The following is a 12,054-nucleotide window of genomic DNA, read 5'->3' as shown; positions in this document are numbered from 1 at the left end:
GTTTCTGTTATTAAAGAAAATACACTACCCATCTGGCTGTGCAATTTCTACCACAACATTTAATTCATTCGAATTTCAAACAAATATATTTATATTCATATATTTATATTCATAATGTATAAGCTCAACATATAATTTTAATGCAAATATGGTTATAATATTCAGATTTCTGTATATGTACCAAGTAATCTGCCACAATGTACAACGATGGCGACACGACACATGCTCCGGCGACGGTTGCTCCAGGCTTTATTTCATCAGGGATGTGGGGTTGGGGTTAGATTTGGTTTGGGGGCTGGGTCTGTGCTTGGTGTTGGTGCTATGTGCGGTGTAGGTAAATTCCTGACCGGGGTTGGGATCGGGAGTTTGATCAAGTACTTAATTGCCACACGGAGTAATTGAAGCCGGAGCAGGCGTCATAGAAGCACAATAATTATACGTTCTATGTACAAAACGAACTGAAATGTTACTACCATAATGTTATTACGCAAAATGTATTACGTGTAATTTTACTTTTTACTGATGTATACTTTGTTTTTTAAACTGCAATTCAGCTCTCGAGCCGCGAATATTTTTTTAATGAATTAAAGCATTTTAAATAGGCAATGAAAATTCAATTTATGACACTTATGTACAGCTTGTTGGGTATTATTATACGTTCAAAGTTTATATTTTGTACATCTGTTTGATCATTACTTTAATATTCATTATTCACTCATGTTTTTCGTTATTGTTCCATATATTCATTTACTTCTATCTACTCAAACTGGCGGTAGGTACACAAATAAAAACGAGCGTTGCAACTTGTTTAATTGAAAAAGTTCGATTCGTCTGCTTCGAATTTTTTTTTTAAGCAATAAAATGAAATGTGAAATTCGAACATTAAATGATTGACCATAATTAATATTTTTTGGAGAGATTAAAGTTTAAAAATATATAAACTTTGCTCCGGCTGTAATAAGTTTATATTGTTATAATTGCTACCAATAATTGAGGTTCTTTATCATGTAACTTTCCAAAAGAGAAATCAAAATCTAATCTTTGAAAAAATTCACGCCCTGCATGCCATTCTTGTCATATTAAAAAAAAACATAGTTGAAATTATGTATGCGGTGTTTGGATATAAGTTTTAGCATTGCAATAAACACAATATGGTTCGGATAATGATAATGAAGGTTATGTCTATTACTGTTCTCAACCATTCAGGTAATTGATTAATAATTCGATAATTCAAATGATTTGATTTCTCATACAGAACATAATACAAGAATAATTATATCACCAAAACTATGCAATGAAACGACAAATATAATGGAAAAAGCACGAGAAAAGAGGAAGTAATTTGAAGTAGAGCTTGTTGAAGTGTTAGTTCCTTAGATGCTGTTTTACAATATAATATGAACAAAGTATGCTTAGAAATACATGTAACATTAAATGTTATAAACAAATCAACTGGATTTTTTTCCTGCTTACAACGCCTTACGTCCACCGCGGGACGCTTCATCAGGCCGACTATACCGACGGGTCTTTGAAAGGTTATCAGAGAAGGGCAGTTCTTTCCTGACGTTCGTCGACCGGAGCACCATGTTCACGGGTCAAGAGTCACTCACGGGTCAAGAGTCATATAGCATCAGAGACCGGTCGGCCCGATGAAGCATCCAGGAGTGAACCTGGAACGTCGCAAGCTAGGTTTGTTGTAAACTTGGCTTGATGAAGGTTCTTTAGTGATTCCTTATAAACTGAGTGCTCTCTGGGGATTATCCATTATGATCTTTAGGAGGAAAAGGAGCATTATTTTCTCCGGGAATGGATCAATAAGAACGAGTTGAGAAATCAGATCTTCTTCTTCCAAGATGGTGGATTCCTCGTCGGGCTTTCCTCCAAAGATACCAGAGGGGCTATCTCAGACATATCTTCAGGTACGTCTTGCATTTCATGTATGGGCGATTGGTCAGCAGGTTGAATGCTACTTACATTGGTCATATCATCACCAGCATGAACTTTTTCAGATGACACGTCTTCAGAAGTCACTTCAGATGCATCCAAGTTCTTGGTACTCCTCTCCGGTGAGTTGTCAGGATGTTGACTCCTACTTCTATCTGTCAAGTCCTCCTGGGTTTTGGAATCCATCTCTCCTGTATGCCCATCTCGAGGAGTGTGGTCATTGCTTGCTGTAGCTTCCTGAAGTACCTGGGTGTCGGTCTGTCCTTTGATCTGGTCCTCTTCTAGAGAGGCCTCATCTCTAGCAGAGAGCTGCTCATCATTGACGTCTTCTTTATCATATTCACTATCGATCTGTCCTTCTACTACACCTAACCGGCAGTAAGAAAGAAAACAGACAATTGGTTTATTTATCAAAACACATCGAATTGAATTTTTATGATTGTGTAGAACTTATGGCGGTGAATTTTAAATTTCTTTTATTTTAATGTTCACCAGGTTGTAGATGAGAACTTGAAGTTAGTAGTAAGCATCTGTTTGGCTTTTTATTCGTGAGGAAAATGCTAACTGAAAGTTGTACCTAAGCTCTTTTTAAGTATCTCCTCTCTGCATTACGTCACCTTAGTATTTATATCAACAGTGTAAAAATGTGGAAATCGAATCTGCTTCAGAAATACCGTCAATCTGACTTCAAACACATGGGCCGTATTGTATACCGAATAGAACAGCATGTTGCTGAAGTGTTGAATGGGGTCCTCGATTACGAAACTACAATTGTTCTTAATGAAAATATACGTTACCTTCGCTGAGATACAGGTCTGCAAGGTTGACCAACTTGGCACCTTGCAGTGCCTTCCTGAGCTCAATCCGTTCATCTTCCCTGGACACACCTTCTCTCCATTGTTTCAGCATATGACGAGTTCCATCACTGGTAACACGGTTGAACCTCATATTGGTCATGAGTGCTCTCTGTATATCACCATGTAGGATTCCCAGCTGACCACCAAGGCTGTCGATCTTGGCTTCATCGTAAAGGTCGTCAGCTATCTGCTGTAATATGCCTGCAAACTCATCATCTGGGGGCTCCTCTCTAGAATGGTCCCGAGAATGGTAACAAAGACAAACATGGGGGCGGTCAAAGAACGTAGGTATGACGAATCAACTTTAAAATTAATACAAAATAATATTTACTTAGGTAAAGGAAAAAAATAAGTTCTTCCCGTAATGAGACTATAGAGGATTATGTTATATTATAACTCTAATCAAGAGTATCATCTTCTATTTGTTTCATTACAGAACGTTTTCATTGTTAAAGTCAACCTATAGCAGTTTAATGACACAGATATACAGCGATCCCATCAAGAGACCATGCTCGACATGCTCGACATGCTCGAATTAACAAATTTTATTTAAATTCATTAAACGATTTCACTTTCAACTCAAATCATTGTAGACTGGAATGCAGCTAAGATTGTCATTTCTTTGTTTAAAGGGAAAGTCCACCCCCAAAATAAGTTTGTTTCGATAGAGGCAGAATAATAAGAAAATCAGGTGAGTGAAAGTTTGAGCAAATTCTGAATGAAAAAAAGAAAGTTATGAATTATTGAAGTTGTGATCAATCAAATACAAATTGGCAACTCTGTGACTTATTATACGAGCTCTCCTTCATTTGCTTTGTGCATAATATTCCATAAAATCATGTTTTCTTCGTTATTGATGATGGAATATATATTTGTTCCTTGCAGGGGGAGTATAGAAACATATTTGCAATTATTATATTTAGGGTGCATGTACGGTTGAAATTTTTCTTGAGGGAAAATGAAAATTTTAGAATTTTTTAGTACTGAGCAAATGGAAGTTGAGCTCGCATGATACGTCATAGAGTTGCCAATTTGTGTTTGATTGATCACAACTTCAAAAATCCTAACTTCCTTATTTTTAATCGGAATTTGCTCAAACTTTCACTGACTTGTTTCTCTCATTTTTCTACTCCTATTGAAACTAACTTAATTTCAGGGTGGACTTTCCCTTTAATATCGAGTTTCAATCTTTTATTCACTTCTGCTTTAACATAATCACAGGTGGTCACGACATTTCTAAATATGATTTTGGATTTATAGAACGTAAGTGTTGCCGCACTTTTAGCACTGTTATTGACCGTCTAGCACCACTCATTTTACACACCAAAATACATTCCGTAGTAGAGTTGTCACTATAAGAGAAATAATGCGTTTATTGTCAATTTGCCATGTAAAGAGTAAAGATATTTCATCTCACCCTGCTTGTAATGTATCACTCCTTTCCAGTCCTCCGGTTGAATTATCCTCAGATGATGATGTGCCTGTCATGAAGGAATGAAGTCAGTGTGAATGAGGAGGAAGAAATTGAATTTAAGTTACAAATTTGGAATGTTCTCTATCGTTCACTGTATCGGTATTCTAAGTAATTTCAAACTTTAAAAAGATATCAAAAATGGGGTAGAGAGCTATAAAGACCATATTGGATTTGATAAGCTTCACATTAAAAATGTTTAAAAAAGAATCAACAAATTGGATTGGATTAATATATTGTATACATTTAAAAAAAAAAAAATTAAATGAAATTGAGATTGGAAAATAAAGTCTTACCACTCTGAGCTTGTTTTCCAGAACCCACCCAGCGAATGAAACTCCATTGATGTGTCTCTGCTTTCTTCTTCTGCTCTGCTGATCGTATCTCACTTTCTAGTTGAATTTTGGTTCTCAGCTTCCAGGTCTCACGCTTAAGTCGGTCAACCTGACGTCTTGCCTTCTCTTCTGTCCCCTGTAAATTTTCAGCCATTGTTTCGATACGCAGATCCTTTGATTGTAGTTTCTTTTCAAATTCCATCTCCCTCTGCTTATACGTCTCCATTATCTGTCTTGCTCTTTTCTCGTTTTCCATCATTGCCCTTTCACTATGTTCACGTCTTTCTTGTTCAACCTTCATGGTATCTTGTAGCCTTCCCTTTTCACTGACTATGCTTGCGCGACTTGCACGGGAATCGTTGAGTTCCTGCTCTAAGTCTGTAATTCTACCTCGGAGTAACTTCTTTGCTTCTTCTTCTTCTCTTATGTCTTCTCCGTGCCTCTTCTGTGCTTCTGTGACATCCTTTCTCCATTGGTTCCGTAACCGCTCAAAGCTGGGTAAAGAATACAGCTGTATTAAGTCAGCAGATATCCCTTCGTCACCTTTCTTCAGGCATTCATGGAGGAGATCAAGCCTCAGCAACCGTTTCTCATCTGAGAGATTGCCACCAATGGGAGGTAGGTCATAGATGTCAGTGATCCCGAGCTTTTTTAGTTTATCTTTTGCCTCCTCGATGTCTTCCCTTTGCCATGTAGGTACCATGGCACATATAGGGACGTGACCTATCCACACACACAAAAAACAGTTTAATCGAAAGTAGTCATTTAATCGTCTCATGACCTCTATGTACCACACATTAGTCACCTAATCCCTCTTTTTTTTAGAGGGGGGGGGGTATATTTTTTACACCAGAGTAAGGATCGAATCTGTTCATTTTTCATTCACATCTGTGCTTTCAAATATTGCCATTAAACGTGCTGTATGTGCATAAAGTATACCACCATTTTCTAGGGTTGTAGATAGAACTGGCAAGTGTGAGAAGGATATATGGAGAGCGAGAGGGGGGGGGGGGGGGGGGGGGGGGGGGGGGGGAGAAAAGTAATAAAGAAAAAAGACTGCAGTAGAACCTGAAAAGGGAGTAAACATAGCCGTAGTCAGGAGATAATTATACATTTACAACTATGAAAATGAAAATTTGTAATCACATGGACCTATTATATAATAATACAGACCTACACAATAAGAGGAAAGTATCAGCATGCATGCACAAGGAAAGAAAAGGTATTTAATTTACAAATTGAACTGACGAAGGGCGTGTTAGAGTTCACGATATCATCATGATCGAAATTGAATGCATAATGGATAATATAGAAAACTAAGATAAGTACTTGATTTTAGGGTCATATTGCATGAATTATGGTTGTTTCCTCGATTTTTTTGTCATCCTAGTCATAACTGTTTAAAAACAATTCTATAGCAGGTGTCATCATTGTTAGATACACGTACCTACCCATTTAATTTCTTTGCAATTAACATCAATCCTCAAATATGTAAACACAACTTACCAACCTGCATATTCAAAAGTTTCATGCGCGAAGGTAATCTGGCTTGTAATGTTATTCATTTATCCATCTCTTCATTTGTCCATTCTTTTAATCAATACGGTGGTTTGTATTAGGTGTATCAACAGTGCGGTTGTTTATTAATTCACAATTGTTTAAGAAACACCTTCATACGTCTTCAGTTTATCGTCCCACCTAGCGTAAAGGATGATGGGCAAACTCACCTGTCAACTTCTTTATTGCCTCGATCCATCGTTGGTAATAGTCGAAAAGAGACGGGCTGATAAAGATGAGAAAATGTTCAAATGCACAATCGTTATTATGCACACAATTTGATTCTCAACCCGTATCTACCGAAGGCCACGTCAAAGAAAAGAAATTGTTACCGATTTTCCTTGCCACATTGCCCCGAAAATGTGTTTATTTCGGTCTGCGGTATCAGAACGATGTCATGCGCCCTCAAGCGCCGTAATTTATGACCGTGAATCCTTCATAATGTCGATATTCAGGGGCGTAGACAACGGGGGGGGGGGGGGGGGGGGGGGGGGGGGGGGGGGGGGGGGATGGATGCATCCCCCCACCTCACAAGGTGGGGGGGGGGGGGATGGCATGTACAATCATCCCCCCAGGTTTTGGGGAATGATATTTGCTTACTTAATAAGTCATAATGATGATAATAATAGTAATAATAATAATGATAACAATTATAATATTAATAATAATAATAATTATGATGATGATAATAATAATCCTCATCATTATTGTAATTGTGTTTATTGTTAGCCGCATTCACACGGTGAAAGCCAATTCTAAAACAGAATAGAAAATGAATGTGATACAACAGTATACATAATAATTCGTGACAGACAAACATATATAATTATGTATAATCATGAATTGTTCAACTTCATGCTCCCACTATATGACTATTGTTACACTAATACTGATATCAGGACTGACTGGTATACATTAGTTTGTTGTTCAGCTTGCAGCAGCTACATCTTTTCTGTATTGTTAACTATTTATTTATTTTTGTTTTATTTAAGATGCACTTTGTTTTGTATTTATTTAAAGTATGTTGATTGATGCATGAAGACATAATTTTGAAATGTTTAAAGAAGTTTGTTTCATGTAAAGCGCAGTGTGAATTTACCCTGTCTTGAAATGCGAGATAAAAGGAACCTATTAGTATTAGCATTATTATTTGTATTAGTATTATTTTTTATTTGTATTACTATTATTATTATTATTATTATTATTATTATTATTATTATTATTATTATTATTATTATTATTATTATTATTATTATTATTATTATTATTACTATTACTATTATAAGACTGAGATCAAATAGAAGTAAATAATGCCCTAATTTGAAACGATGCAATGCCGTTATGGTTCCGATTTCTTCACAAACTTACAAAGCAGTATTGTTACTCCATGGATCATAGTGATACTGTTTATGTTTTTTGTATCTGTATGTTAATGAGCCGCCAGCCAATATCCATCTATGGATACTATGCCTGTTTCTTTGAGGTAAAAAAGCATAGTATGTACGTATTCATTATGCTTTATAAATGAACAGACATATTGTTCAAAGTTTAATCGTTATTTGTTTGTTGTTTATGTGTTCTATTCACAAATGGCCACAGAGGCTGTTTTCATTCATAACCACATACCCCTATCAAGACAACAAAGACCATACCTGCGTGTACACAGTTGACATTGGTTTTTTTTCTGAAGAGGTGTAACAGCAACATTCACAGAGATAAATAAATACGTAGTGTGGTTCAATATGCAATACTATGTGTCAGTCCATTCTGTATTCGTATGCCACGGTGTGTAGATCTTGTCGATGTATGTCTGTCCATTCAAGGCGTAGTATGTGTGTGTGTATGTGTGTGTGTGCGTGTGTGTGTGTGTGTGTGTGTGTGTGTGTGTGAGTATGTGTGTGTGTGCGTGCACGCTTGTGTGTGTTATTTTACCTCATTAAGTATGCATCAGATTGCACGATTTCAAGTTCAAAATTGCAAAAGCTCCCTACCGTGGGAGGGGGGACACCCCCCTCCCCCCGCTCGGTCGCTTCGCTCCCTCACTAGCGTTGGCAGCCCAGTCATCCCCCCCCCCCAGGTGTACGAACCTGTCTACGCCACTGTCGATATTAAAGATGTAAAGATATCGAACATATTCGGGCACCTTGCTGTCAAATTCGGGTAACAGAAGTAAGGAGAAACATTATAAAATCATGTTTGCATACACAAAAGTGATAAACAGTGGTGAATATCTAAGTATTATTCCGCTAGGGGCAAACCATGACATTTCCCCCCCCCCCCCCGCCCAAACGTATCCGCATTACTATACAAGCGAATGGGCTCAATCTCCAACAAAAAAAAATCTTTTACCCATATAAATATTCCAAAGACATCATCTAGCCATAAGCGTACCAGCATTACTATGCGATTACAAAAATGGTAGTCTATATCAGTCAAATATGTATTGCCCATGTGAATATGTAGAGCGAGAAGATTAATACTCACGTTAGTAACAGCACGATACGTCCGACCTTCCCGGCAAGGTCTCGTACAATTTCTTCGTTTAAAACTGGTAAGATGGTAAGAGAGAACGTATTTGATACATTGTGCATGATGAACCTTTTGGATATTATTAACATGATATTTAGCTTACATGCAGAAGTAGAGAAAGAGCAAAATAGAAAAGCTTGGGTAGTTCTATAAATTGCATGCATTATGCCAGAATAACACAAATGAATGAATTGTTTTTGCAATAACATTTAATGAAACCACACAAAAATATATTTTGTGAAAATATAAACGGTGAACTTAATGCGTTTCATAAAGAGAATCTTACATGGGTTCGAAAGAAGGGGTTGCCAAAATAATGATGAATCCATGCATCTATGTTGTCCTATGTAAGTATAATGTCATGTGGGAATTTTGTAAGAACTGCAGTGCGGATAATAATGGTACAATTCCAAAACCCTTAATAAAACACCCATAACAACATCAAATAGGATCATCGCGTAGTTTTTTTTCAAACCGCCATAATTGAATTAACTTGAATTTATTTCTTCTACAAAACATACAAATACAAATTGGGCAGTTGGTTTACATTGTCCCATTTTTGGCACATGGGAATTATTGTTTTTTAGAGACAATCAAAAACAAAATAAGAAATTACCCAACATATTTAGATTTTTTTGACATTCTTTACAATGCTAGTCTATTAAAGACGAGGGGTAATTTGTCAATGCAATTCATTATTTTACCAAAAACCTACCTTAGAGTTAATGAAATAGCTTTTATTCCAACGATACATGTTCATAGTGGAGGCGTAGTATCATTTCGGATTTACAACAAACACAAACAAAACAACAAAGCTCTTTTTTCAATATACAAACCTGGGAAGAGAGCTTCTCTTGTGATGACGTATATAGAATCGGTCAGATATTCCTGATCAGTAGATGTTTGATGTTCATCAGCAAGCTTGCGATGCTCTACGTCTCCATAAAGAGCACTTCTCATGACAGGGACTATGCTGTACGCATGCTCGGGTATACCTATCGTACCAATAACAAGCTTATCAGGAAACACCACTCGTTCATCATCACAAGGTACAGCCTTGCCTGGTTTGTACGACAAGATTTCATGTCGTAACTCATCAAGCTTCCCTTTCCTAATCTCCGAGCTGGAAGTAGCCATCTTTGTACAGATTTCGCCCTGAATACGCGCACAAACACGTTACACGCTCAATAGTATACAGATTTGTCGTATGGCTAGACATAGTTACATAGTAGGTCTAGTTATTACTGGGTGTAGGAAGTTCTTTATAAGGCAAGTATCATGTACAACAGGATGTACACACGGATGTACAAACGGATGAGGGATTTTAATGGATGATCAACCGACCTTTGGCTTGTGGTATGAAAATTATTATTTGAATCACATACACTAATCTGCCCACTGCCTTCATGCCCACGCGCAAATGTTACAATAGTTCTCTCCATGTTAATGGTGGAAGCACAATATTCCACGCTAGTTTCTATCCATCATTACAATGTTTGAGCCTATCATCATCATATTAAACCCTATGATATATATATGGCTATTTTTTAGGTTTCAATCATTCTTATGCATCATAGTCGACCAAATTAACCATCAACATCGAGGAGAGGGGACTATGATGTTTCATATATTACTGTATGGTGTCTTATGTACGGTTTGGTCTCTATACCTGAGACTATATTATTCTTGCCATATTGAGGAATTGAATCGAATTTACTAAATATTGATATTTAAAACAAAATATATATTACAATCTCTACCTTTCAAATAGAGTTAGGTTAAAGGTCATTAATGTTTTTCATTTCACTCTAAAGACATGCATGTTCCTAAGTTTTTGCTTTGAAAAGAAAACCCAACATAATACTAGGCACACTTCTTATATTAGCGAGTGGCTATACCTTTCATTGGCAGCATATTGTAATGTCAACTCAAAATGACTGTTTAAATTTATCGCTTTCAGACAAGCTTCCCGAATACGGTATCTATGTTGCAAAATTTGTCTGATGTTAAGCTTTTCGATTTTGTACATGTATATATTTCTTGTTAAATCTTGTTGTGTATAAAGAACTTGCGATTTGTTATTGTTGAAAGAAATGCATTGGTCCTCATGGACAGTAACAACAGCAACAAGACATGGATAGAGCACCCCTGTAGTACTAGCGGTTTACAATTTGCCAAGAAGTTCTAGTTTTACAGCCCTGTCGTTTTTTGTTGCAGGAACTTGCTGAAGTATATAGCGACCAACGCTTACATATTAGGATAAATGTCAATTTTTTGCAGTGAATCATCATTTGCCTTTTTATGTGGAGGCGGAAACCATTTTAAGCAATGACAAACAAAGACAAACCATTGTCACGTTACATGAAATTGGGAAAACCCAGAGCAAAAGCGAGGGTAGAAAAAAGATTGAACCAACTCGCGCGTGCAGAAGGTCATTAGCCCGTTCAAAGTGCACTAACGGTGTGGATTTGCCAATTTGATGAGTAGGCTACATACATATTGCATTTTATGTAAACAACCACTGTACCATGCACACGTTATTTATGTGTTGTGTATACATCTTAGTCCAGAATCTGGCCTATTTGATTTTGATCTCCTCCAAAACCAAAGCAATACGATCTCCACTTGCTGCCACTCGAAGATGTCATGATCCTGAAATTACGACGCCTGGCGAAGGCTGAGCTGGTGAGCGTAATGAGTTTGTTAATGATAGCGCCATCTTCGGCGGCTTAACTCAATTGTCATCATCATCATCAACTTCAGGTGGCGCTGTAAAGCGCTGCTGTCGTCTTCACGAGAGCACGCCATGCAAATCTTTCACCTGCCATTTGTGTTGCACCTTTCATTCCTTGTCCAGACACTTTCTTGATATCATCAGTCCAAGATATTGGTGGACGAGGTAGTTAAGTTTTCTTTCCATGATTTCCCTTCTGATGGTCAAGTCTGTTCCAATCTTTTTCAGGACCCACATATTTGTCTTTTTATCTTTCCATGACACCTGCAACAGCCTCATGTAGCACCACGTTTTAAAGGCATTAACTCTCTTTCTGTCATTCTTTGTCATGGCCCAGGACTCACTTCCGTAAGTCGCACTAGAGAAAGAAAATGCTCAATTGTAGGGAATATAAATATCCGATAAATATAAGGAACCGGCCAGATTCTGGACATTTTATTTTTATTCTAAAAGTTATTTTATTGTTCATCCAATGCACACAAAATAATAACAGAATGATATATAAACATAGTTTGTCATAATATTACAAGATATTGGAGTTACATTACTTTAACATAAATTGTATTATAATAACAAATCACAACTTTCCATTTTTACATCTCAAACTATAAGCCAGTTAACGGTTGC

General features: G+C 36.9%; 1 protein-coding gene across 1 annotated transcript; it reads right to left on the bottom strand.

Annotated features, from left to right (window-relative positions):
- Positions 1 to 1,384: 1,384 nt before the first annotated feature.
- Positions 1,385 to 9,913, bottom strand: LOC105447147. Its single transcript, XM_030978914.1, has 7 exons — positions 9,530 to 9,913; positions 8,649 to 8,712; positions 6,335 to 6,390; positions 4,569 to 5,330; positions 4,219 to 4,282; positions 2,742 to 3,031; positions 1,385 to 2,312 (listed from the first exon to the last, which is right to left on the bottom strand). The coding sequence occupies exons 1-7, from the start codon at positions 9,828 to 9,830 to the stop codon at positions 1,834 to 1,836; spliced, it is 2,016 nt and encodes a 671-aa protein (XP_030834774.1). The 5' UTR covers positions 9,831 to 9,913; the 3' UTR covers positions 1,385 to 1,833.
- Positions 9,914 to 12,054: the final 2,141 nt, after the last annotated feature.

The sequence above is a fragment of the Strongylocentrotus purpuratus genome, unplaced genomic scaffold (assembly GCF_000002235.5).
Source record: "Strongylocentrotus purpuratus isolate Spur 01 unplaced genomic scaffold, Spur_5.0 spur5_scaffold_1, whole genome shotgun sequence".
Lineage (NCBI taxonomy): Eukaryota > Metazoa > Echinodermata > Echinoidea > Camarodonta > Strongylocentrotidae > Strongylocentrotus > Strongylocentrotus purpuratus.
This window is presented reverse-complemented; position numbering and strand designations above follow the sequence as displayed.

Excerpts from the sequence above, each read along its gene's own strand:
- LOC105447147 (XM_030978914.1), bottom strand. The coding sequence starts at position 9,830 with ATGGCTACTTCCAGCTCGGAGATTAGGAAAGGGAAGCTTGATGAGTTA. Across the intron at positions 4,283-4,568 it reads TGGAAAACAAGCTCAGAGTG|GCACATCATCATCTGAGGAT; the intron begins GTAAGACTTTAT and ends CCTTCATGACAG. Across the intron at positions 3,032-4,218 it reads AGTGATACATTACAAGCAGG|AGAGGAGCCCCCAGATGATG; the intron begins GTGAGATGAAAT and ends GGACCATTCTAG.